Raw genomic sequence first — 24,866 nt, 5'->3', positions numbered from 1 at the left:
AATCACATTAGTGTGCCTCCTTAATGGTAGACGTATTAAAATCTTGTTAGAACACATCTAAGCGTCGATGGCTTCATCGTTCCAGGGGCACCCCGTTATAACCTTGGGTTAAGTAAAATATTTGTTTTTGTTTATACCGCCTAAAACCTGTATAATGGCCAGAAATAAAAAGATTCCCAAAGAAAAGTAGCGTCAGGCAGGCGATCAGCCCTCAAAAACTGTCTGTTTTCTAGCAATGTCGACTAACACTCCAAATAAATGAGATACTAGCGGGCGAATGAATATAATTTATGCACTTAACTTTTAACATGGATGAAATACTTTATATTTCGCACAATACATTTCATCATCATATGTTTTACAATATTTTAAAATAAATATTTTTATTACAAAATATTTAATTAATTGATATTAATGAATTGCCAAGTGTTGAAATTTCTACTGACCTAGCCCATGGATATTTTTGTAGTTCTCACTTAAGGTGATCAGCTATTTACTCACACTTACAATCTAATAGGACGGAAAAGTCGAAACGACAGAAAAAAAACAGGGTCAAGGCTTTACGTGTTTTCTGAGGTACAAGAATGTAACCACTGCCAACTTTTGGACTCCGGATTGCAACTTAGAATTTTGGACGAAAAATCCCCATAACTGTTTTACGACCGTATAAGCTTCCACTATAATACTCCAATAGTACGAGGCAGTCATCTTGCTTCGAATTGTCATAAGCATTATTGGAAAGTGTCAATTATGGGCACTGTCCGGTTTTATTTGTGCTTAAATGTCTACTAAACTGTTTCGACTTATTAGAAAACTGAATACACAGGTCGGTGAAGTATAAATATATTTAACACATAATAAACCAAGAGCAAGCACCTATAAACTTTTATATGGGTCATAAAAGAAGACACGACGGCAGACCTCGCCCTTCGATGACATTGTGCTTCGTTTTAGATAGTCCACTAAGTCTGTTTTAGAAAAAACCTAATAATGTAAAGCCTTAATAACAAACTGTCTCATAACCTGTGCTAGCATCTTATTAATTTGTAAAACAGTAAAAGAATGATGTCGCGAGGATGTGTGTAGGACATTTAGTCCCATATACATTCTCGCGACGTTTCCCTTCATAGCCAAATATGAAATGAATTAAGTCAAATGTGAAAATGAAGTTCATAATAACTCAGTAGCTCTAGCCCGTGTTTTGAAACTACAATATTTTATTGATTTGCAAGATTGCAGCCGCTGGGCCATTTGGTTAAATCGGTATTAATCTGTGCTTATAATAAATTAAATTATGAGTTTAAGTGCCAATCATTAAAAACACAAATCCTTATTACATAGGAGTTAACCAACAACTCCATATAATATAATGATAAATGTTCTATTTCACAAGTGTCGATTTACCATTGGTGAGGACTTAACCTAATTTTATTCTTATGAATTAATGAATTCTGGCTTTAAACACTGATCTCATGCGTTAAAACTCAGATTATAAAACAAAAGGCAGACGTAGCGCGCGGAACATTATAGTGAAGTAACAAAAGCGAATACAAAGTCAAATGCAAAAGTGCTGTCACTTTAATTACTATCACTATTATTGACGTTTTATCAAAAAGAAGCGTTGTTTCGCTCTACTGGGAATTTATATTTGCTTTGTATTAGCTTTTGTTGCTTAGCTATAATGTTGCGCGCGCTACATCTACCTTTTATTTTATAATTAGCGTTAAAAGTTAAAAAAAATTAAAAATAACAAACAAATGATAAATAATTACAATCACAACAAAGTAATCATAGATTCTAACACATATTTTATCTAATCTGTTAAATCTCTCTTGTAATAAAAATGGTTTCAATTTTAAAAATATCGTATAAACAATGACCAAAGTATTTACGTATCTGAATTTAACCAAAAAAAAATCGTTCTTTTTAATATTTATATATATTAATAATCCTCTGAATATGTACATTTTCTCCCAATACACCTCACCTCACTACTCGGCTCGTTGCAGCATAGAATGAATGAGCCATCAACGGAATTGTCTCCACATCCGAGTCCTGCAGCGCGTGTCCCGTACATACTCATTCACTCTTACGAAATTAATATTATATTTGAGAGGCTAGATTTATTATTGACAATATTAAAAAAAAAAACAATCAAGGTGTATTCTCTACGTAAATATATTGTATTAATTTTAGCTGTTTTTTTTACGAATATCGTATGAGATACTCCTCGATCACACCTTTTCATGAAATACGAATAAATACAAAAAAAATAATGAACAAAAATATTTCTCTCCTCTTAATTAAAATGAATCGAATGCAAACACCCGAACTAGCTTTTTACCTCTCTTTTGTAATTTATATCACGCTGTCACGAATGTGAAGCGTGATGCGTATTTATTATCTATAAAATCCAGAGTTCATTTAAATAAGATATTCGGAAATATAATAGCAATTCGCTCACTTCACTTTCGTCACTTTAGTCTCAAACATTTTAATATAATCAAGTTGTATGAAGTGACTACTTTGAATGGTGCTTTTGTGAAACGTAAAATTATTTATTTGAAATATTTTTGAAAGATATATAAAATAATATTTCTTGTTCAAACAACATCACGTAGATATTAGAGCAAGTATTTATATTATCGAAAGAGTGAGATATGGTATAAAACTCACGCAGACCTGAAACGTAGCGACAAGCATCAGCTCTAATATCTTTCCACTACATAAAGTAATGTCGCACGCGCGCTAAATCTTTCTACCGCCATTTACACGCATTGCAAGGGTAAACAGAAATTTTCTCTTCAAAATATAAAAACCCTTTGTTCGCTCTAGCGTTAACACACTGGTCTTGTATTATATCAACTACTATCAAATCGCCTTTGATTAACCCACCATTAATATATTTCTTACGCAAAAGTAAATGTGTACTTTTTACAAAAGATTTCAGTATATGAATAAAACTATGAAAACATAATTAAACCAAGATATTTACACCGACCATTGCATCATCACACATCATATTATCACGTGTGAGATATTACCAACATCTACAAGTACCTATGAAGTATTTTTTTAATCTATAAATTTTAATGCAAAGACGAAGTTTAATTAAAAAATATAATACTTAATGTAACAATTATTTTATTATTTATTTTTCTACACACATGTACTTATATCATGTTTATCCGTATCTTTCCTCGTTTTATATTGTTGCCAAAATCGTACTGTAAATTAAATTTCAATGGAAATTTAAAATCGCAGTCGTATAAAAATATGTGACACTTATAGAGCAATAATGAAGCATTCAACTTAAGGAACGGGATTTGCTTTAAATAGTTTGGCAGATATTTGGATTATTCATTATACGTAGCCACACCCATATTTATTATGTTCAACGAGATTTCAAACTTTAATTTGGCTTTGATTCCATCCTTTTAGCTTATGGACTAACCTAGTGACAGAACATAATAATAACAATGATTTCCATGATTCGTAACCGCTTTCCACTAAGCATGTGTGGTGTGGAAAACATTAACTTGCTTAAACTAACAGAGTCCAACAATATAACGTTAATTTAAAGCTTCGAACTCACGACTTAAGTGAAATTACCCCGTTTTACAAATTCCACGGATTTGTGAAACTATTTCTAGGCAATAATCCCTTTTATGAATACCGGTTCTTTGCAGTCACTTCAAAATAATATAACAAATAAATCAATTTGTTTTATATTTCAACAAATAGATGATTGATGAAAAAACTTACAATTTCATTTACTTTCATAAAATAAATTATATATACTATATTTATAAGGGAAAAGTGCTGGGAAATATATGAATGAATGACGACAAAATCAATGAAGGGATTTATTTTGTTTAAAGTAAGTTGACACCGAACATAAACATAATTATTTATCAAATCGTTTTATCTAAAGCATCGTGTCCACGCGTAAGGCAACTAATGGATATTCTTTAATTTTAATATACCTTACATTATAACATTACTTATAAATAGAAAGTTTACAGACATGTATATTTTTATTTTATTACCAACATCATAATTTTTATACTTGCTGTTGGCCCTACTGGCCTTTACGGGGCGCGGGGCGAGTACTAGACTTCGCTGTGAAGGTAAGCCCTCTCGCACTCCGGATGACGTCCACCATTAGAGTGAACGTCATCCTGAGTGCGTGAAATTTCCTATGAATTTGCACCTTCTCTCAAAACGTGACGAAAACACTTTAGTGATTACTTAAATTGGATGGTTTTGTGCAACAAGTAAACAAAAATACAATGGTTTTATTTATACTTATATAAAAAATTAAATAACGCAATGACTGATAGATGGTGTTGTTGTCATTATTGATTAAAACAACACACATATATTTTTATATATTAACGAAATACCACAAATACTATCCAATTACCGGTACGAAGTCTAAACGGGCAGTTATATATTGTAAAATATCAGGTTCAATGTGAATTTTTTGACTAAATCAAAAGATGCATAAATAGTTACCTACGTTACAACTCTTATCGTGTCTGTTCGGTCAAAAGTTTTGACAAGTTAAACACTTCCGGATGTCGTGTTGGAAACAAACACTCTTACTTATGAACATGTAATATGCATGTGTAAAATAGTGTATACAAAATTATGTTTGTGAAGAAGCTCGCTACTTAATCACAACACAGTCTATATTTATATAGCACATATAGCATAGCAATAGTTAGCTTACTATGCTTACTATTCTTTTATGATCATATTATTATATACAATTCATATTTCATGCTTCAAATTTTTAATAAAACATAATAACATTACTTGGTAGTAGGGCTTTGAGCAAGCCCGTCTGGTTAGGTACCACCTACTCATCATACATTCTACTACTAAGTAGCATTACTTTCTATTGCTGTGTTCTGGTTTGATGGTTGATTAAGCCAATGTAAATACAATCACAAGGGATATAACATCTCAGTTCCTAAGGTTGGTGGCTGGCATTGACTATCTCAGAAATGGTTAAATTTTTATACTGCGCAAATGTCAATTGCCAGTGGTAACCACTGATCATCAATTTGCTCGTCCACTTACCTATGCTATAAAAATATATTGTTTTAAGTAGTCAAATTAATTGTACTTTATGACTGAATTGCTGTCTCTCTTATCAATAACCTCAGCACTGCACTCACTTGGACCAATAACCTAATTAATAAAACTCTTTTTCAAATGACCGAAGCGTAGTTTGCAAGTATAAGTGAATTCACGTCACAAGTTTTAATGCCTCGTTATACTTTTAACTGACGAAAAACCCTATCAAGTCTTAAATTACAGTTTTTGATATTCATTATATTTTTATAAAATTGAAAAATTGTATTAAATGGAGATACGGAATTTGTTATTTGTATATTTTATAGCGTCATAAATTACAATTAATATAAAAAAATATATATCCATGCCATAATTGAGTTTTAAGATCCATTTTTCTCATAGTTCAGTTAACCTTATTACCTCAATACATTCACGAACCAGCTGTCGGTCGCAGAGTCTCCGGTCTCGTCAACCGTGGGTGGAGGACTCTAGTAGATTTCGGTGCTGTACTTTTGCATCCCTAAATTACAAGTTTTTTTTTACTATATTTACATAATCATAAATAATGTTTAAGATAAACTCTGCTGGGTTATACTACGTAAATTATATATAGTTACACATATCAATATTTGTCAATATAATAGTTTTTTTTTTGAGTCACTCTCTCCTTATTCAATATTAAATAAAAAAAGATAATATAAAATCTATTTTCATTTAATATTGAACAAATATGATGAAGAGAGTTTTAAATTTAGTAAAAGAGGATTAAGGTATTTTCGAAAAACTCTTAATTCAATTACACCCTGCCCTGGCTGTCTTGGATGTAAGTCTTAGATGCCGCTGTTTAGTTTTCAGGAAAAGAGAGTGGACAAAATTATCTCTTTTCTATAGCGCGACCACACCATAGCGGTGGCATGTCGTCGTCGAACACTATTAGCCAAGAAAGTTAATGGCTTTAATAATTAACTTACTAAATAAATTTAATCGTAACATGCCGGATGCTACGGTTAAATTATGTTTTTTGTATATTATTTAAAAAACTTGACTCAGAAAAAAGTATATACCTTTGGGACGCATCATTATTATGTTATTTTCTAACAAAGTTAACGAGGAATATTTTGTGTAATCTGTTTCTTTTTGTTGATTTTATACAAAACACAGTCCTAATTATATTCGCTTAAACTCTTAAAATCTTTGCTGTTCAAAGCATCACAAAATGTAATCTCAGCAACGTAACTTCAAGTAGATACACCAGACAAATAAAAGGTTTTTTATAGAGTAGAGTCAGAGTCGATTCAAAACTATAAATTAAAGGCAAACTTTGCATTTTTATCAAGCAGCAAATATAATATAACTATCCTTTGTTAAACAAATGCCTACGAAATTTTGAGAATACATTTTTAAAGCTATAGCGACGAAGTGAAGTTGTTTGTTGAATACATGAAATGAATTACAATAATAAAATTCTGCTTACTACCACATTCGAGCCGCCAACGCGCATAAAGTTCTCAAATTGAAATGTTACATAAAAATCGCTCGTTGCGTACGAAACAACCTTAATAAAAGCCATTGTCGAAAGCATGAAATAAAAAATACGCTCATATTTCATAACATGCAGAAGTTAAATATCTACGTAAAACTGCATAATAATTCACATCTCATCACAACAGTATTTCATATTTAATTAATAACAATAAAAATAAACTAAAAAATTTAGTATATATAAGTAAGCTATTGGTCTTATTTGATTAAAAATTTGCATACTACGTTAATAATATTGACAATTGCAAAAACTTCATTTAAACTTTAGGCTTTACTTTTCATGTTATGTAAATAAAAGGTTCACAAAGTCTGTCGTCGGTGGTTTGAACAGGCAAACTTTGCTATTTCCAGTAAAGTTTTCTTTATTCTTTATGTATTCATGTAGTACTTAAACCGTCTGATTTTCTTCAAAGACAACCAATTTAACTACTTAATTCATATAGTAGGAAGCTGTAAATGTACCACTGCAGCTCAAAGACCTGCTTTCATCATGAGTAGGAAATTTTGAATAGAATACCATCACACTGCTACAGTGCGTGTACGTGGATACACAATCCGTAGCAGAATATTATCCAACATCATGTCACACATACATCGAGTATTTATTTAATCTTATTTCTAAACTATTTATTTCTTAGTTTGGCGTATGCCTACAATAAAAATGCATTTATTTTATGTGCATTTATTATTTATGCCAGAATTTCATAATAAATAGATATTATTACGAGTATATTTTTATTATGTCCATTAATTACGTGACTTGAATATGCCGTGCATTTTATTTGGTCCGGCTATTTACCAATAGAGACCAATGTCTATAGTTTTATTTGTTTTTATTAAGCAAAAGATCAAAATAAACCGTTGATGAGCTTCGCTCGTATACAATGTTACTACTAAAAGTATAATTTATAACTCCTTACAAAGGCGATGCACCGCAAATCATCGCGTTACAAAGTTATGTCCCTAGTACCCGTAATTACATGGACTCTAACCATTCAAAGTGGAACACAGCAATAGAAATAATTGTTGTTCGCGGAATTATATCCGGGCATGATTGACCTTAAGGGTGCACAAATCACTTTCATCAGTTTTAAAAATTACTACGCTACGTTGGCTGGCACGTTACTAGTTAAGTAATCAAAACTGCTTAATATGAATAATATAATATGAGCAATGAACATAGACCTAGAAAGTACTCAATTTTAGATATTTTAAGCATTCGTTTATTTCGGCAAGTTTGTTTTCAAACTGCCTTGAATAATATCTACAGGGCTTTATAGCACCGCATCTGTACCAAAAGCCTCACTCCCAAATAATACCTTATGTTGGGAACTTTATTCAAAGTTAAGATCTTGAGTCACATCTATTTTGCATAAGCATTGTAACTTTCTCAACTGTATTCATTTCATATCGTATTCTAAACTTAATTTTATATACAACATTGAATAAACATTTTCGTAATTATTTACACTTTTAGTCCAGGCAGTTTTTCAAAAGCTTAAATATTGGTATTTCCATACAATTTGACGTAAACATTCTAAATGTTCACTTGTTTCTTACCTCATATCGTTTTTGCTCGCGCCACAATTTCGTAATGGTACAAAATGGCACCTAAAACATTTTTTTGACAACATCGTTCCCCTTTCAGACTTATTTTATTATGATAATAGTTATGTAACAAATTATGCTTGAGAATATTTGATTGATTCTAGTTCTGTATTTTTATATGTACTTAGGACTATGATGGCATCCAATAAGAACGAATATTACGATGTGATGTGATATGATGATTGTATAAAATATTTTAATAATTATGAAATACAAAAACAACATACATCTGTATATATATTTACAAGTTTTTAGTAACGGCATCGCTTGTATTTAATTTATTTTTAACAATAAAATGTCAGATATCTGTGTCTATTCCTCGAACTATTTGTACCAAATGACACGATGGTCAGTTCTTTAGCTGATCGTGTCATTTGGTACAAATAGATCACACTTTTGTGATTATATTGTGACAGCCAAGCACATGTAGAACACACGCTACATCACTAACATATGTATATATATCTTAGGATAGTCGCAAGTTTAAACAACGATATTCTTCCAGATTCATTTATTAACACTATTGTCACATTTATTTTACCCACTAATCCGTGTTTCCCAATACATCCTAATTTAAAATATCAGTAAATACATAGGAAATAAAATATACAAAAACTAAATCAAGCTTCATACGAATAGTACTGGATATTATGGCAATATTTTGAACCGTGCAATATCTTTTTAATTACATATATATGCTAGTGTTATTTACATAATCGTCTCGATTGACATCATCAACATTATTTACATCGTCATCATTATGAACTTGGATACCTTCCCCTACGTTTTCTACGTCAGTCCGTGCTGTGTCCGCCACTCCGCGTCGATTCACCATGGTCTTCCCTTCTATCTTCAGCAGGAGATAATGTTCTTTTTCGCCCTAGTCTCCTGTCCATTTGCACCTTATGTTCACGTTGTGATCTAAAAGATTCATTTAATCCTGCCCTCAATGCTCGGGCATAATCATCATTACGCCCTAATCCTCGGGCACAATCATCATCACGCCCTAATCCTCGGGCACCATCATCATCACGCCCTAATCCTCGGGCACAATCATCATCACGCCCTAATCCTCGGGCACAATCATCATCACGCCCTAATCCTCGGGCACAATCATCATCACGCCCTAATCCTCGGGCACCATCATCATCACGCCCTAATCCTCGGGCACCATCATCATCACGCCCTAATCCTCGGGCACCATCATCATCACGCCCTAATCCTCGGGCACCATCATCATCACGCCCTAATCCTCGGGCACCATCATCATCACGCCCTAATCCTCGGGCACCATCATCATCATGCAACCCTCGTCCTCGGGTATTGCACTGATCCATGTTTCTGAAGCTCAAGAAAATGAAAAAAAATAGAGCTTAGTATTATGTGTGATATTAAAACGTTTAGGCATGATTGGTACTAACTCATTAACAGCAACGAGTTCATATCTTTTTTTGAAAAAATAATAATAAATATAATGTGTAGAAAATAAGAAGAAATTTCTTTAATGCAATGTCTACGCTCATAACAATTCTAACATACGTAAAATATGAGAGTAACAACGGAGGAATTAAAATAAATAGCAATGAAAAAATAAGTAATTTTAATTTAAACCAAAAAAAGACAACAAACGTAAAAAAAAACTCTAACATATAGTTGATCTATAATATAAAGCATATTTAATTTTAAGAAACAGAAATGGTTTTAAAAATATATATTTGACACATTAGATGGTTGAAGAATAATAGGACAAACTTTAATTTTGAACTGTTGTTACCAGTGTTAGTTTTGAAGTAGTAAACAAAAAACTTATTTGGCTCAGTTCAACTCGATTGTACAAAAACTATAATTGTGCATAAAAACTTGCAGAAGTTTTAAAAAATTTGCTCATAATTTTGCTTTATTGCTTTGAATTAGACCTTAACGATCGAAAGAAGTAACTAAAAATATAAATATATAAAAATTTTCCTGTTTAATAATACCTACGTGGATAGGTAGTGATTTTTTTTCGGAAACTTACATACGAATCATATAAACAATATTATTTTTCAATTTAGTTAAATATTTCATAATTGGATTCTGGACGACGCCTAATGCGTAGGATTGCCAGAAAAGACTCGTTAAAATCGGTGACAATCTAGGAGCATACGTCCGTAGCACGATCAGTGGGCTGCCATCGGCACCACGTGACTTATGAATATGCAATAAAGAAGTACTTCACGAACTGCACTTTGACGGAAATTTATTTTACTTATTTCCAGAATAGAAAGAATTTGTAGTATCACATCGCAGGATTGTTGTTCAGGCAGATTTCTGTCGGATCTCTCACAAAGACTGTTTTAGGGAAAATTCCCTCACAAAAGACCAGAACAAACGCTCTCGCCAATACTGCCAATGCGCTCCGATTTCGCCTTAGTAATAATGTCAACGAAATCTTTAGTCTTCACGTGCTTAAACAATTCACGTACTTAAACCACTGAGTCATCTCGCATAATTTAATCAAGTATATGAATATTTTTATCAATCATATATAAGATCAAAAGTGTGATAAAAAGAATGAAGTCATCATAGACTATTAGAAAAAAGGAAATAGAACGCGGCTACGGGCACACGCACGGAAATGAAACAGTCCACAACCACTTCCTCCCTTGCACGCACTCACTTATCCGCAAACACTAAAATATACGTTGGCTTACCACAAATGTATTAAGTTATATATAATTTATTTAACTGCTACTATACTTCGAAATAACAATCACCAGATATCATTATCATTATTAAATTAGAAATCAATTCCAACTTAATTTTTTTTTTAAAGTCGCATGAGAAACTCCAGTAAAAAGCTTCGTCATCACGGTGACAAGTTGGAGTGACAGAGCTACTGCATCACCTTCCGCTCATTACCTTTCCGTGTTGAGAAATGGACCTTTTACAAGATAAACTATTTAATAGTAATTGATCATATATAGCGATAAATATTTAAGTAAAGACGACGGACGGAGATTGCCAACAAAATGCTGGTATATAGTTAGTTTTATTCAATAATAATATTTTTATTTTCAATACATACCTACATACATTTTAATCTTAAGTAAAATACTTGCTTGATTTGGATTTATACGTTTTTAACTACCGGAACCTGGGAAGGAAACCGTCTGTTGCTGGCAGCGTAGGCTTGTAGCTGAAGGAAATATGAATCATTCAATAATGTCTAACTTATATAAATATCTACAACAATAAAACGATTGAAAAAAAATCGTTTGATCTCATTGACATAAGAATATTTCATTTTAGTAGGACAATTGTATCAAAATAATGCTATATTTAACAAGTAAAAAAAGGCTTTTCAAGCAGTCTTCTATCTAAGTTGATTTTTCGTTTTTCTCGTCATTGCGTAACGATTTCATATACAATACCTGTTTCGTTTACCTATCTCTCTCTCTCTCTCTCTCTATTGAGATTTTTATTTTTATACGAAAAGGAGTTTTACTTTCAATTGTCCTAAAAATATATACTTAACGGTATTAATCATAAGAAAATATTTAGTCATATATAATACATATTTATTACGAAATGAGATTAATAAAATTTAAACATTGGTATCATTTTATGTCATTTATATTTCCTTCGTATTTGAAGAAAACTAGTGAACTCGACATGGAAGGCCGCGCGGAGCTGCCATTCAGCTTGTGACCACAACAGGTGCAACAAGGTGTATGGTTGCAGTTAAAACACAAATATAGGTATTATATAAATAGGATAACATTTGACCTGCCTACAATATATTTGCTTCGAATTTGCCACAATTAACAGTAATCTAGGTTTCTTTAGTCACTTTATTATAACAACTAGCGCAACGTTGCGCTAGTTGCTGATAATAAGTATACTACAGAATGTCTTTATATACAACGTTCACAGCTTTTTCAGTCCACTCAGGGCCATATTGATCTATATTAAATGCCCAATGTATTTAAGGTACTTCATCAGATAAGGATTAATGCTTAATTGCTAAAAATCGTTTCGTAAATAAGTCATTATTTCTCGTAATAAGTAAAGAATAAAAAGTGGTTAGGTATTGCGCGTTATCCCTAAGAGAATAAACATATACCATCACGGACTTTTTTGTAGATTTTTTTAAGGTGTACAATACTATAGTAAATTATTGTGATCTATGTCGTAGGGTTCAGCCAGCGTTTGAAACCTCTCAAATTATCAGTATTTCTCTACTATTTTATGCATGTATTATACATATAAACCTTCCTCTTAAGTTACTCTATCTATTAAAAAAAACCGCATCAAAATCCGCTTTAAAGATCTAAGCAGGCACAGGGACAGACAGACAGCGGGAAGCGATTTTATTTATTCTATGTAGTGATCGGACCCATTATCTACCTACATTAAATACAAAATGGGACATTAACAGGAAACATACACTATCTTGACTTACAAAGGTTACATGAAGAAAATTTGAAAACATGTCGAAAATGCACGGTTACTAGGGCAACATCTAACTTTGTGCCTACACCATTTCACCCTGCAAATGGAAAGCTTTTAGCTTGTAAACGAATTTCTATACCGACTATTCCGAGAGGGTTCGCTCGGTGGCATAACATGTCGTAAGAATCCAAAAATGGAACTTATATTGGAAAAATATCCTTTTAGTTGCCCTTTGTCCACATGAATAAATAAAAATAAAGGTAAAAATAATTCATAATTACTTACATACTTATGAATACAAAAACATGTAACAAAACTCACAGTTCTAAGCAAGTGAAAATTAGCCCTAATTCGTTTTTCATGTAAAATAGTTTCGATTTTATTTCAAATCTTATTTTTAGGAAGATTACCTGTGTTTGCCCAAATAATATGTACACCTAACCAGTATTTATTTTTTTAGAATTAAGCACATTGTATTTATTTCATGACATCTTCATATTCTGTAGTAAGTAAATTAAAAAAAAATCATTTTATTCTTCTAAAATTACTGATGTAAGGTTAGAAGATTAATTTTTAGATACACATCTCTAAAAGCAGACAGACGTAATTAGTCCAATTATAAAAATGATCGATGTTATGATACATTAGCAATAACTAAATATTTTGAGCATATTTCAAACAAGTTAATTTGTAAATTAGTATATTGAAAGGAGTCGTTGCTCGCACTTGCTAAAACTTATAATGTAACTTCAACATTACCTTTTCACAAAAAAATATTTTAATTATTAGCCTAATAAACCGATTAAAAGATACAATTTGGCATACTTTGGTAACATGTTCCAATTACCTAAATTATTATAAATGATTATGAAAATCCTCTTCTGCATTGAACTATCTTACTATTGACTCATTCTTCGAAGAAACTCTTGTGTACCTTCGGATGAATTTTAGTAAGCTAACATTGTTTCGATACATATCAAAATAAAAAACTTTTACAGTATCACCCCCTACACAATATTTAACAATCAGCCGGGTATCAGTTACAAAAGTTATGCAAATGACTTAGAGGTATTGCCCGATTAGTAGATATAAATTTGGAGTAGACAAAGATCTGTATTACTTACTTAATTTATAAAAAGGTGCCGCATATGCAATTTACTATCTCAGAACGAAAGACTCTTCGGAAAGTTATTAAAAAAGTTTACGTGCGCACTGTGGCATCACAGCCCCATTAAGCAGCATCAGCATCATAAGCACAAACGCGCTCGAGTGCAAGCATTGATTTCATGACCTCCTCTCCCCCACAATTTTTTTGAATACGATGGTCAAAGACTAAATCATCGTTGACGAGACCCATCGCGTAGCACCCGGATTTTTGCACCCTCTAAACCCTCGGAAAAGATGGGCATGCATCACAGTATATTTACAGCAATATTTTGTATATTCATTATATTTTGGTGTAGAATATGTGATGTATATCCCTACCATCAAGAAAAAGGAACAAAAGGAGAAAGCTACAGTAAGAACCTTTTTTAGTGTTTTCATTTTCATATCAGATTTTGATATAACCTACGCAGCGTTTTACACTTGTGTGTAAAATGTTTGTTATAGTTTAATATATATTTCATAATTTTTCGAGAAAGTTCGGTCAGCTTCATAATAGAATGTAGGAGGATGACCTTACTAATTACAAAATAACTTTCAAGATAACAAAAAAAAATCACGTGAAGTGATCAAAAATATTCATACAACCAAAGTCGTCTAAATATGCCAAACATTCCATCCATTTTGCCTCAATATAGCATGAAAATCGTCAAATATTAATTTAATATAAATTATACCAATAAAATGGTAAAAATCAAGTGGTTCCTAAGAATCTACAATATCAAAACATATGGAATCACCATGAAATCTAACCTAATCGTAATATTTTTAAATACATGTCACACATTTAGAGTATTATGATCTATTATCATATTATATATATATCATAAAGTTCATAAAGTTAATAATCCTAAATATAGATTTTTTAGGAATTTTGAAATCTTTGCGTATATTCAAAAGATTTTTTAGGAACTTTAAAACCTATGACAGGTTTTGTTTTGATTTAATTTTATTGTAAACGGCAAGTCACACATTTGGCGGCGCCTAATGATGAAAACATTTATAAAAAAAAATTTTTATAATGTGAAATAGTTTACATTAGTTAAGTTAGAATAGGGGTTTGTCGACAACAATTTACTTTAATTTTGTTTACGTTCTTCATTTTTTTTCTTATACAGCCGTAGAACCGCTCTCTAACCGACCAATAACTTTTTTCCGCTCTCTAAAATTAATTCTTTGTTAAATCGTAACAAATTAGTAAATTACAATCAAGAATCCTTTTTATTTTTTTGCACATCTACGGCTGAAGCTTTTTAAAATGAGACAATAACCGATTTTTTATGTGCAACGATCGTTCCATAATCGCTGGGACACAAATCGGCTTACTCTATTAGTATATAAGATTTTTAATATGTACTACCCGATGGGATATCCCATGGGATTAATTATTCAAAACTCACGGATCTTTCTTGAGTATTAATTTTTTTTGGAAACTTGCAATGTCCAATGCCCTATACCATCATTTTGTCTCGATCATGGCACAAACAAAAAAGAAAAACTAATACACCTATAAGTACTGTCAAAAACACAACGAAGTAGGACTTTCACTATCTGGATTAAATCGATTCGTGTTGGTCTGAACATTAATTGTTATAGATATAAAACATAAGCAAATCATATACAATGTGGCTGTGACGTCAACGCATTAAAAATTAAAAACGTAATCAAATACATTCATTCCTTAGCCACTGGACTTTTTTTCATTTAATGTAATTTACAACATCCGAACTATTTATTCACGAATTATTAATATAAATTAATGCCGGCTGAAGTCAAAGGGGAGTGTGCGGGGAGCGGGTGAGCTAGTACGCCTAACGCTCGCGATGCCTCGCGGTTTTTACAGGTTATTGGACTAATTTTGCAAATGGTGTTGTAATTAGTTTTTATTTTCTTGTGAATTATTTTTATTATTCGTCTATTTTGAGTTTTTATTATTCGTCTATTAGTTCTTTCGATATCCGAGTATTAATCGTCGTTTAATTTAACAACGTCGGCGCCAGTCTGTATACTAAAATACTCTCTGCAGTGAAATGTGGAGGCCTTGGAGAAACAAAGAATTGGAAGCACCTAATTATTATTTTTCAAATTAATTTGAACAAATTCTATCAGCCGGGTTTTTCAATAATTTATTTTCAAATTCCGAAGATTGATGTAAATGGAAAGAGATCTCTCGGGGCTCCAGTTTGTATGGGGGTCCCTCGAGGATCTATTCTTCGTTAATTCCTCTTCCTCATTTATATAAATGACTTGCCATATATTTTAGGTAATAAGCTCGAGATAATAATGGTTGTTAATAATATTTCTTTATTTTAAAAGACCTCGTTCAATATATGACGATGTGACCAATGCTCACTCTGAATTAGTTTAGTGTTTTTTTACTGTTTAACACAGTACGTCATTGTGTGAAAAACGATATGATTAGAAAGTTACTTGTGAGATGACGTCCATGCTGACGACATGCTGCGCCGACCCCAAGTAAAATTGGGATAAGGGCAGGAGGATGATTACAGTACGTCATTGCTGTATTGAACAGTAAAAACGCAAATTGTATTAAATTCACTACTTCGATTGTAAGATGTACAAAAATTTGCGTATAAATGGAGAAGCCTTAGATATTTAAGAAACATCAGAATTCCTTCGTATCACTATAGGTTTTAAGCTTCTGCAGATTTTTATTGGACTGGGTCCAAAATACTCTTTAAGATATTAATTAAAATAAATTAAAATAATGAATGTCTCGATACATATTTCATAAAGAATTATAGACGTAAAAATAAAGATTTTTACAGGTATTGTAACGTACATATTATTAACATAGATATATATGCAATATAGACATTTTACAACAGGATTCCAAAAATCATTAAAAATATTTATTTGTACAATTTAGAAGAATCGTTAAAAAACGTTTATGTGCTAAAGGATATTACAAAACTAATGATTTTTTGATGATACATGCCTTGGGGATGAAATGATCACATCCAGTCTATATCAAATGAAAAATAATGAATTTGTTATTGTAAGGAAATACATAATTGTTAAATTAGAGATAAAAATAAAATTCCACTGAGATTCTTTCGAAGGTTCATCTTAGGTTAGAGGTGTTTATTTCCACACCGGTGGTAGAATTTTAACATTCTCTTGTATGTCAAAATTCAAGTAAGAATAAGTGTACGTCCTGAGTGATGGCGCATTGCGAATTTGCAAGGATGAAGTATATTTTATGTAAATAAATAAATAATCAAATCAAAGAACAAACGTCATAGAATTATTTTTTTATTTATACCTTACAAGCTTTAACACTGATAACCCAGTAAAATGTTTATTGAATTTAAATAATTTTACTAGTACAGAATAATAAAATACATTAACTATTGCAATACGCGTAATCTAAGTTAGTTTTACTTGAAGTTACTTTTTGTGAGACTTTCGCAAATATATACAAAAACACTAATCGTAGTCCTATAACACATTTACGCATCGGTGGACTAAACTATGGCAAACACTTCTGTTCTTAAAAACCGTCACTTGTGTTTATTTTTTAGATTTACTGCTAACTTAGATCGCGCTTATTGTGATAACTTCCAAAATAAGTATCATTTGTACATTATGATTATTAAAAAAAAAACAAGATTACACAGTCTTAAACTAAAACTATACAACTTTTGAACTTACGACAGGATAACATTTTCAGACGCAAGGTCAAACAATATAAAGTCTGCTCCACGGATAAACAACTGGCGCGCAAAAAAAGTGAACTAACTTAGTCGGTTAGAACGTGACTCAGAGGAAAAATTATTGTAAAAGTAAAATCATTTATGTTACAATTTATTTTAAATCGACTTTAAGTACTACAACTCCGCATAAGGGGCATCAATGGTACCCAGAGGGTCTTAATTAACTACTGTTTTAAAGTCACATTCCAAATAAAAAGTCTGATTTAATTGAAAGCAAAAACTATTCTCGAAATTAAAATGCTGTCAAAATAATATCCTAAGTTAGTAAGTAAGATTACAACACATGCGCCAGGTGAAAATTTTATTTGATACAAATTTACAGGATATAATTATATGAACATAATTTAAAATAATTATGTACATAACAATATATTTTCTATATTTTGGAGAAAGTACAAAAATATATGTTTGATTTACCTAAAGTTTTACTTATAAAGTGAAATTATTTATCAGTTAAACTTCAATGTTACTGGCAATTCAATAATTACATAGAGTCTATTCAATTTACTTAAACAAATACACGTCAAAACTTAATATTAAATCATTAATCTTTAACGAGACACAGGAGAAAAGACCCGGTCATAGCACGTAGTCGCAAAACGTTTCTTCATATTATTTTTATATTACGTCATCGTCACCGGTTCGATCGGCAGCGGCGAGCGAATTCTGGGGCCACCTGTTGCAACCACTGCGGCTGCACCGCCGAGACGGTCACGAGGTAGGAGCGTTTGGTGTGGAGCAGCTCCGTGTAGAGCACGGCCGCGGGCGGCGGGCGTGCGCAGTGCAGCACGCCCGCCGGGTGCAGCGCCGCCGCCGCGCCCGCGCTCGTCACGTAGCGCGCGCCGCCCGCGCCGCCCGCACCCGCGCCGCCCGCGCCGCTGCGGGCCCACGCGCAGTTCGTGAACAGGCCACTTAGAAGGCACTTCAGCAACTGAAACAATACCGGCGATTTTACAAGTTATTCCAAATGAGCAACAGTGAATTATTAAAAAAACTTTAAGCTAGAATTGCTTATTTATTATTATTAAGATTTAAAACTTATATTATTAACCTGGTCCAGAACATTGCCGCAGCTTGTGATCGGTAAATTTAATCGTTGGCACACCGACAGAAGTTGAGATCGCACTTCATAAGCATATGACAAATTCTTGTGATTCAGATAATTTTCTTTACACCATTGCTGCAAATTACATAATAACAAATATTAAATAAAAATAAATTCGACGACATAAGTTTCATATCTTTTCTTACATACTTTTTTTAGCGGCGCCTTGCAAAACGCTTTATACACGTTCAGAAGCGTGATATGATCTCCTAGAGGCGATATAAATTTTTGTTTAACTTTCAAAGCTTCTTCCCTTTTGTGTAATGGCGTGTGAAACACATTTTCGCTGGACATTACCGCTACCAGACTCAGAGCCTGGAACATTTAAACGATTGAAAAGATAAATTTGAATTTAACGTATTTTATTTGAAAATGCAGGCATTTTCTAAATATATTTGTTTTAATGTTACCTCTTCTAAACAATTGTACTCCGGAGCGCATAAAAGTACCTTAGAATACTTGGGATCTATTGGAAATGCAGTCATTTTCTTTCCTAGAATTGTCAATTTAGGATCGTTCTCATTATCTATGGCACCTGAAATTTCATGAAATATTTTTATTTTCATCTATAATAATAAGGTATTTCTTTTTTTGTATGTAAACGGTAATCTATGAAACTAATCATTCAATTTAATTTATGATTTGACTGGTAGAGAGCTACGTTATTCTTGAGTGCAATAGGATATAAATTGTATCATTTACTTCATTGATAAACTGCACCCGTGCGAAGGCGATCCGTCCAATCGCTAGTACTATAGTACTAGTATTTTATATATAAAATGCTAGTACTATAGTACTAGTATTTTATATATAAAACAGTTTAATAATCAATAATATACAAATGTTGAATCTTTTAATATATTCGACTCGAGCTCGGCTTAGAAACTGTTTACCAATTACAATAGTGGACATTAAAGAAATGAGAAAAGGTGACTAAATAATGTTGAATATGTTCTTTACAGAAATATATCAAGTCATCAAAAAGTAGTAAAATTGTCTATGTCTAAATATCATTGCCTTTGATTAGGCAATTAAATTTAAATAGTAATACTGGATACACTTATTTGACACTAAACTAGTTGGCAATGTAGGAGTAGATTTAGGATTTTGCCGAATAACTACGATATATTAATTCCATTTATAGCGAACAACAGTTAAATAATTAACTCAATAGTGATAATAAAACAGTTCTTCTTGGAGTATCGCAAAATTTCACTGGTTACTATTATTAGGGGTAATAAAGAAGTTCCAACATGCGTCAGTGTCAACATTAACAACCTCTAAATTTCCCACTGCTGGGCTAAGGCCTCTTCTCCCTTTGAGGAGAAAGTTTGGAGCATATTCCACTACGCTGCACCAATGCGGGTTGTTGGATACACATGTGGCAGAATTTCGTTGAAATTAAACACATGCAGATTTCCTCGCGATGTTTTCCTTCACCGCCGAGCACGAGATGAATTACAAACACAGATTAAACACATGAAAATTCAGCGGTGCTTGCCTGGGTTTGAATCCGCAATCATCGGTTAAGATGCACGCGGTCTAACCATGGGGGCATCACGAATAAATATTTCCTCTATTAAATATTTTGCTATTCAAAAATGTTATCTTTAATCATTATTAATCCCTCTTAACGCAAATAACACTTAAATAAGCATTAGCTTATGTTACGTTCCTTTTTGTGCGTTCCTCTAAATGTGTCCATGCATGTAATTTTAATTTTGCTTACCTAATTCTTTTAAGAGAAGTAATGAAGCTTGTATAGAGTCCCTCGGCGGCGAGTCAATTAATGGAAACGTGCTAGGATCCATTCCAGTTGCAATTAACATCAACATCGATGACGTCAAAGGACATCTACATTGAAGAAATAGATCTGTTATTCCCTGTTCGACTATTAGGATCCCTACCTCATAAAGCAAACACTATGTACTTCGTCCGTCTATCTATCTAATTATATGTATATTATGAACATTATAAAGATCTCATATCGTAAGTTAAGGCAATATAAAAGTTGTATCTCCTCCAAAGAGAAATTTGCTAATACAGTTTCTCGAAGCCACGTCGGAACGTACACTTTCAGGTGTCGCTAATACCCACTTTCTTTATCAGTGATTTTACCCATCAAGAGCAAGATAGTATGAGATCCTAGCAAGTAACGAACAATAGACCGTTAATATACTTAATAAACCAAAATTGTTACGTTTTCACCTACAATTTATTATATAATTAATATATATGTATATGTATATATATATATAACTTTAATCGGTATTGGATTATAATTTCCACCTTGACTCTAATTAACATTGTTGTCGTATGGAAAAAAAATACAAGCCGTAATTTCAAAAAATGATTTTCTACAAAACAATAACATATTTTTAATGAGGATAAAACGAAATAACAACTAGAACTACATACATTTCATAATTTTCAAAGCGGCTAAAGGATACCAAAAATTATATTAATTTTAATTATTTATAATCCAATAAGTACTCCACTTTAAATCGCAAAAGGTTTGTAAAAGTACGATGCGTAGAGCATATTCTAAACAACAAGAATTAAGAAATCGAGCATTCAAGTTCTTTGTCTTTCAAGCTCTTCTAATACTAATTTTTCAACGATTTTAACGATATATGCTGCAGTGGCCTTTACAGGCCGTCCGTGTCAGAATCGTCTTCAATCATTTCTTGACCATGTTCAAATAGATCAGGCAACTTGCCACAAACAATAGTTTTATCTTTTTGAGTGAATTTTCTTTTTGGTTAAGAAATTTGTCGGCGCCATATTAAATTTCTCCATTATTGTAGTGTTTTTTCCAGGTCGACTTGTTCATTGAATTATTACTTCTAAATAAACAAAATCAAGGGTTAACATGTAGCCCCATCCCTTTACCTCGATTCCGCGAGTTTTGAAAAATAAAATATAAATTACAGATTTTTATACCAATGAAAATCCTTTTAAAAAGTTAGAATGTTCGTAGAATATGCGCAAATGCAATAAATATTAGAATTCAGAACGTAGTATAAATGTTAGGACACTTTTCCATACCTAACAATCTCAGGCGCATTGTGCGCTAGTCGCGCCGCGAAGTCCCGCGCGGTGTAGAGTCGGTAGGCGGCGCCGGCGGCCGTGCGGCCCGCGCGGCCCGCGCGCTGCCAGCCCGCCGCCTGCGAGCACGCGCGCACCGCCAGCCGCTCGGCGCCCGTGCTCGTACACCACGTTCTGATGCGAATCACACCAAATCAGTTGTTGAGATAAAAAGTTTTTTTCATCTGTTTTGCAAGTAACAATCGCGTCTGGTGTGCTTTGCAAATAAAACAATATAACAAATTATTTCTAAAGTACTATAACTTCAGAAACTAAACCCAGATTTGAATATTTTGATACTAGTAGTTCTGTGTAAGACTGGAACTAAGAACTATTTTATAAATTGAAAAATGATTTGTTAATTTATTATTATAAATTTTATTACTGATACACTGAGAAACAATAGAATAGAATAAAAAGAAAATGTAAGATTCATGATATATTAATATTACAAATGTGTACCTTTCTTTAACAACACCTGTATCAATTACAAATTTTATCTCTGGAATAGTAACAGACGCCTCGGCAATATTAGTCGCTAAGACAATTTTTCTCATGCCTGGAGGTGTTTTCTTCCAAACTTGCAACTGCTTTGATGCAGGTAATCCTGCATATAATGGACAAACTTTGATTGGAGGTCCAGGGGACTCCTGAAATTTTAAAACTGTATTACTTACACAAATATATATGTTTCAATACTAATATTATTAATTTTACTTTTATCATAATTACTTTTAACTTACTTTTGCAATTTGTTTGATATTAGTCAATACTGTTTCTATTTCTTCTTGACCCGTTAAAAAAACCAGGAAGTCATGACTGGAACAATATTTTTTATGATATACATTTAAAAAATATGTTTCAGATATAATATGTTTAGGTAAAAACAAACATACTTAGCAGGTGTAGTTGCATGCAGTTGGAATATCGTACAAACAGCAGCATACTGGTAATCTTCATGTCTCATCTTAGAATGGTAAATAGTAACTGGATAAGTCCGTCCTTCCAAATATATGACTGGACAGTTGTCATAAAAGTTTCTAAAAGCATCAACATCCATAGTCGCTGACATAATTATCACCTGCCAAGAGTTTTTTAGACTAAATTTTCTGAAAAATTTGTGTTTATTTACAACTAAATAAACTTTTTTTGTTATTATATTAAAATAAAGTACATTAGCCTCTATTTGACAACGACTTTTTTAAATCAATATTTAATACTAATGCATTATTAATGATACTGATTATAAATATAATAATACATTTTAAACAAGGTATTAGTTAAAAAAGACTTACCTTTAAAGGATTTAGTTTCTGTTCTTTTCTATCTTTCTGAGCTAGTTTAACAATACCAAAAAGTATATCAGTATTTACAGTTCGCTCATGGGCTTCATCTAAAATAATAGTAGAATATCTTTTTAACAATGGGTCAGCCACGGCCTCTCTGAGTAACATACCATCTGTTAAATATTTCACCTTAGTTGTAGGACTTGTAACATCTTCAAACCTAACAGAATATCTAAAAAGAGGAATATACTGTGACTACTATATAATTGTAAAATTAATATAACTATTTATGCTAATTGCGAGTGAAATGATTCACCCATTTTAATGACAATTAAAATATTTTATAATTTAATATGACTGACCAGTAGTGTCAAGAAATAAATTTAACATGCAAATTAATGATTAACCTTTTTTTAATAATTACAGAATATTCATACAGATTCTTAAAAATCTATTACAATTTCTTGTTTTAAATACAAGAAACAAAATTAACACTTACCCAACAATAGATCCAATCTCAGTCTTCATTTCAGCTGCTACTCGTAAAGCCAATGTAATGGCAGCGACCCTGCGAGGTTGAGTTACGGCTATAACAAATTTACTCTCTAATTGTTGTTCATAAATAAGTTGAGGTATTTGTGTTGTCTTTCCACTGCCGGTTTCCCCCATGATTATCATGGTATTATGTTTCTTTATTTCCTCCAATAGTCTACAAATAATATTATAATCAATTTAATACAACAAATAAAGTAATTGGTAGACACATATTTTTGTTATAATTTATGTCTAAATAAATTAGGATTACTACCTTCCTCGAACCACATAAACAGGCAACGTTTTTCTTACTGCCTGAATGTCTTCAGGTATATCATTCGAAGAGTTATTATTCAGACCATTATTCTGTTTCACACCATTTACATTACTTTCTTTTTGATTTTCCTTGGTTGGATTGACATTATTTTCATAACACAATTTCATTTTTTTAACCTTATGAAGGCTATTATTTTCAAAAGATTTTTTATTTTCTTTTTCCTTACCGACGGAAGCGTATTTGGAATCCATGATAATTTAATAACTTAAACTAATTAAAATATGAATATCGTCCCTTATTCTAACTACTAGAGTAACATGCCACAATCACATTGTTTTGCACAACATAAATAAAAACCTAACCTAAAGATTAAAGAAGTATGACTACTAGGGCCAGTATTACCAGAGCAAAAAAAAAGGTTCTTTGTTTATGATTTTATATCATTATATTTGGTCAAGCGAATTAATGAACCAAAATTCCGATAAAAACTAAAATGTACGATAACTGAAACCTAATTTATAAGAGCATCTAATGAACCCATAACATAATGCTTATGATTAAAAGTCTCATGCTGTCACTGCAACAGTTTTATTTTAAAACCTTTATAAACATTTTTTTGCCATATACGTAAAAATAATCAAAGCTATATAAAGCTTTTTTCTACGGTTGCATAACAGAATAACATTAAAATAATTTAAAGATGTTTATCACCTCCACTAATCTTGGGAACAAGGTGTTTTATATATGGCGGGAATAAATATTTTCTACTTAAAAATTAAAACATAACTTTGGTACTATATATTTTATTTAGTAACTATCAATGTCAAGAATTGTCAATTTTCATTTGTCAAAGGATGCTGTTTAACCTATTTAGTTCATTAAATATGAAAACAATTTAGAATTGAGATTAAGAATTACCAAATAGCGATCAAATAATACAGTATATAACTATATTAATAATACGTGACAGCTATTAGAATATGCACAGGCTTAACGACAGTTTTTTA

General features: G+C 32.0%; 2 protein-coding genes across 3 annotated transcripts; both read right to left on the bottom strand.

Moving 5' to 3' along the window:
- Nucleotides 1–9,029: 9,029 nt before the first annotated feature.
- Nucleotides 9,030–9,572, bottom strand: LOC113394519 (putative carbonic anhydrase 2). Its single transcript, XM_064220564.1, has one exon. The coding sequence runs from the start codon at nucleotides 9,570–9,572 to the stop codon at nucleotides 9,030–9,032; it is 543 nt and encodes a 180-aa protein (XP_064076634.1).
- Nucleotides 9,573–17,454: 7,882 nt separating this feature from the next.
- LOC113394355 (ATP-dependent RNA helicase DHX33) lies at nucleotides 17,455–24,232 on the bottom strand. Of its 2 annotated transcripts, none has more exons than XM_026631637.2 (12): nucleotides 23,857–24,232; nucleotides 23,548–23,757; nucleotides 23,058–23,280; nucleotides 22,659–22,843; nucleotides 22,506–22,581; nucleotides 22,225–22,412; nucleotides 21,724–21,897; nucleotides 20,405–20,529; nucleotides 19,086–19,210; nucleotides 18,826–18,990; nucleotides 18,622–18,750; nucleotides 17,455–18,501 (listed from the first exon to the last, which is right to left on the bottom strand). In XM_026631637.2, exons 1-12 carry the CDS (start codon nucleotides 24,108–24,110, stop codon nucleotides 18,205–18,207), a joined length of 2,151 nt encoding a protein of 716 aa, XP_026487422.2. In that variant the 5' UTR covers nucleotides 24,111–24,232; the 3' UTR covers nucleotides 17,455–18,204. The 2 variants fall into 2 exon arrangements, with proteins under 2 accessions (XP_026487422.2, XP_026487423.2); XM_026631638.2 differs by having other exon boundaries at nucleotides 24,086–24,228.
- Between the last annotated feature and the right edge of the window lie 634 nt (nucleotides 24,233–24,866).

The sequence above is a fragment of the Vanessa tameamea genome, chromosome 4 (genome assembly GCF_037043105.1).
Source record: "Vanessa tameamea isolate UH-Manoa-2023 chromosome 4, ilVanTame1 primary haplotype, whole genome shotgun sequence".
In the NCBI taxonomy this organism is placed as follows: Eukaryota; Metazoa; Arthropoda; class Insecta; order Lepidoptera; family Nymphalidae; genus Vanessa; species Vanessa tameamea.
This window is presented reverse-complemented; position numbering and strand designations above follow the sequence as displayed.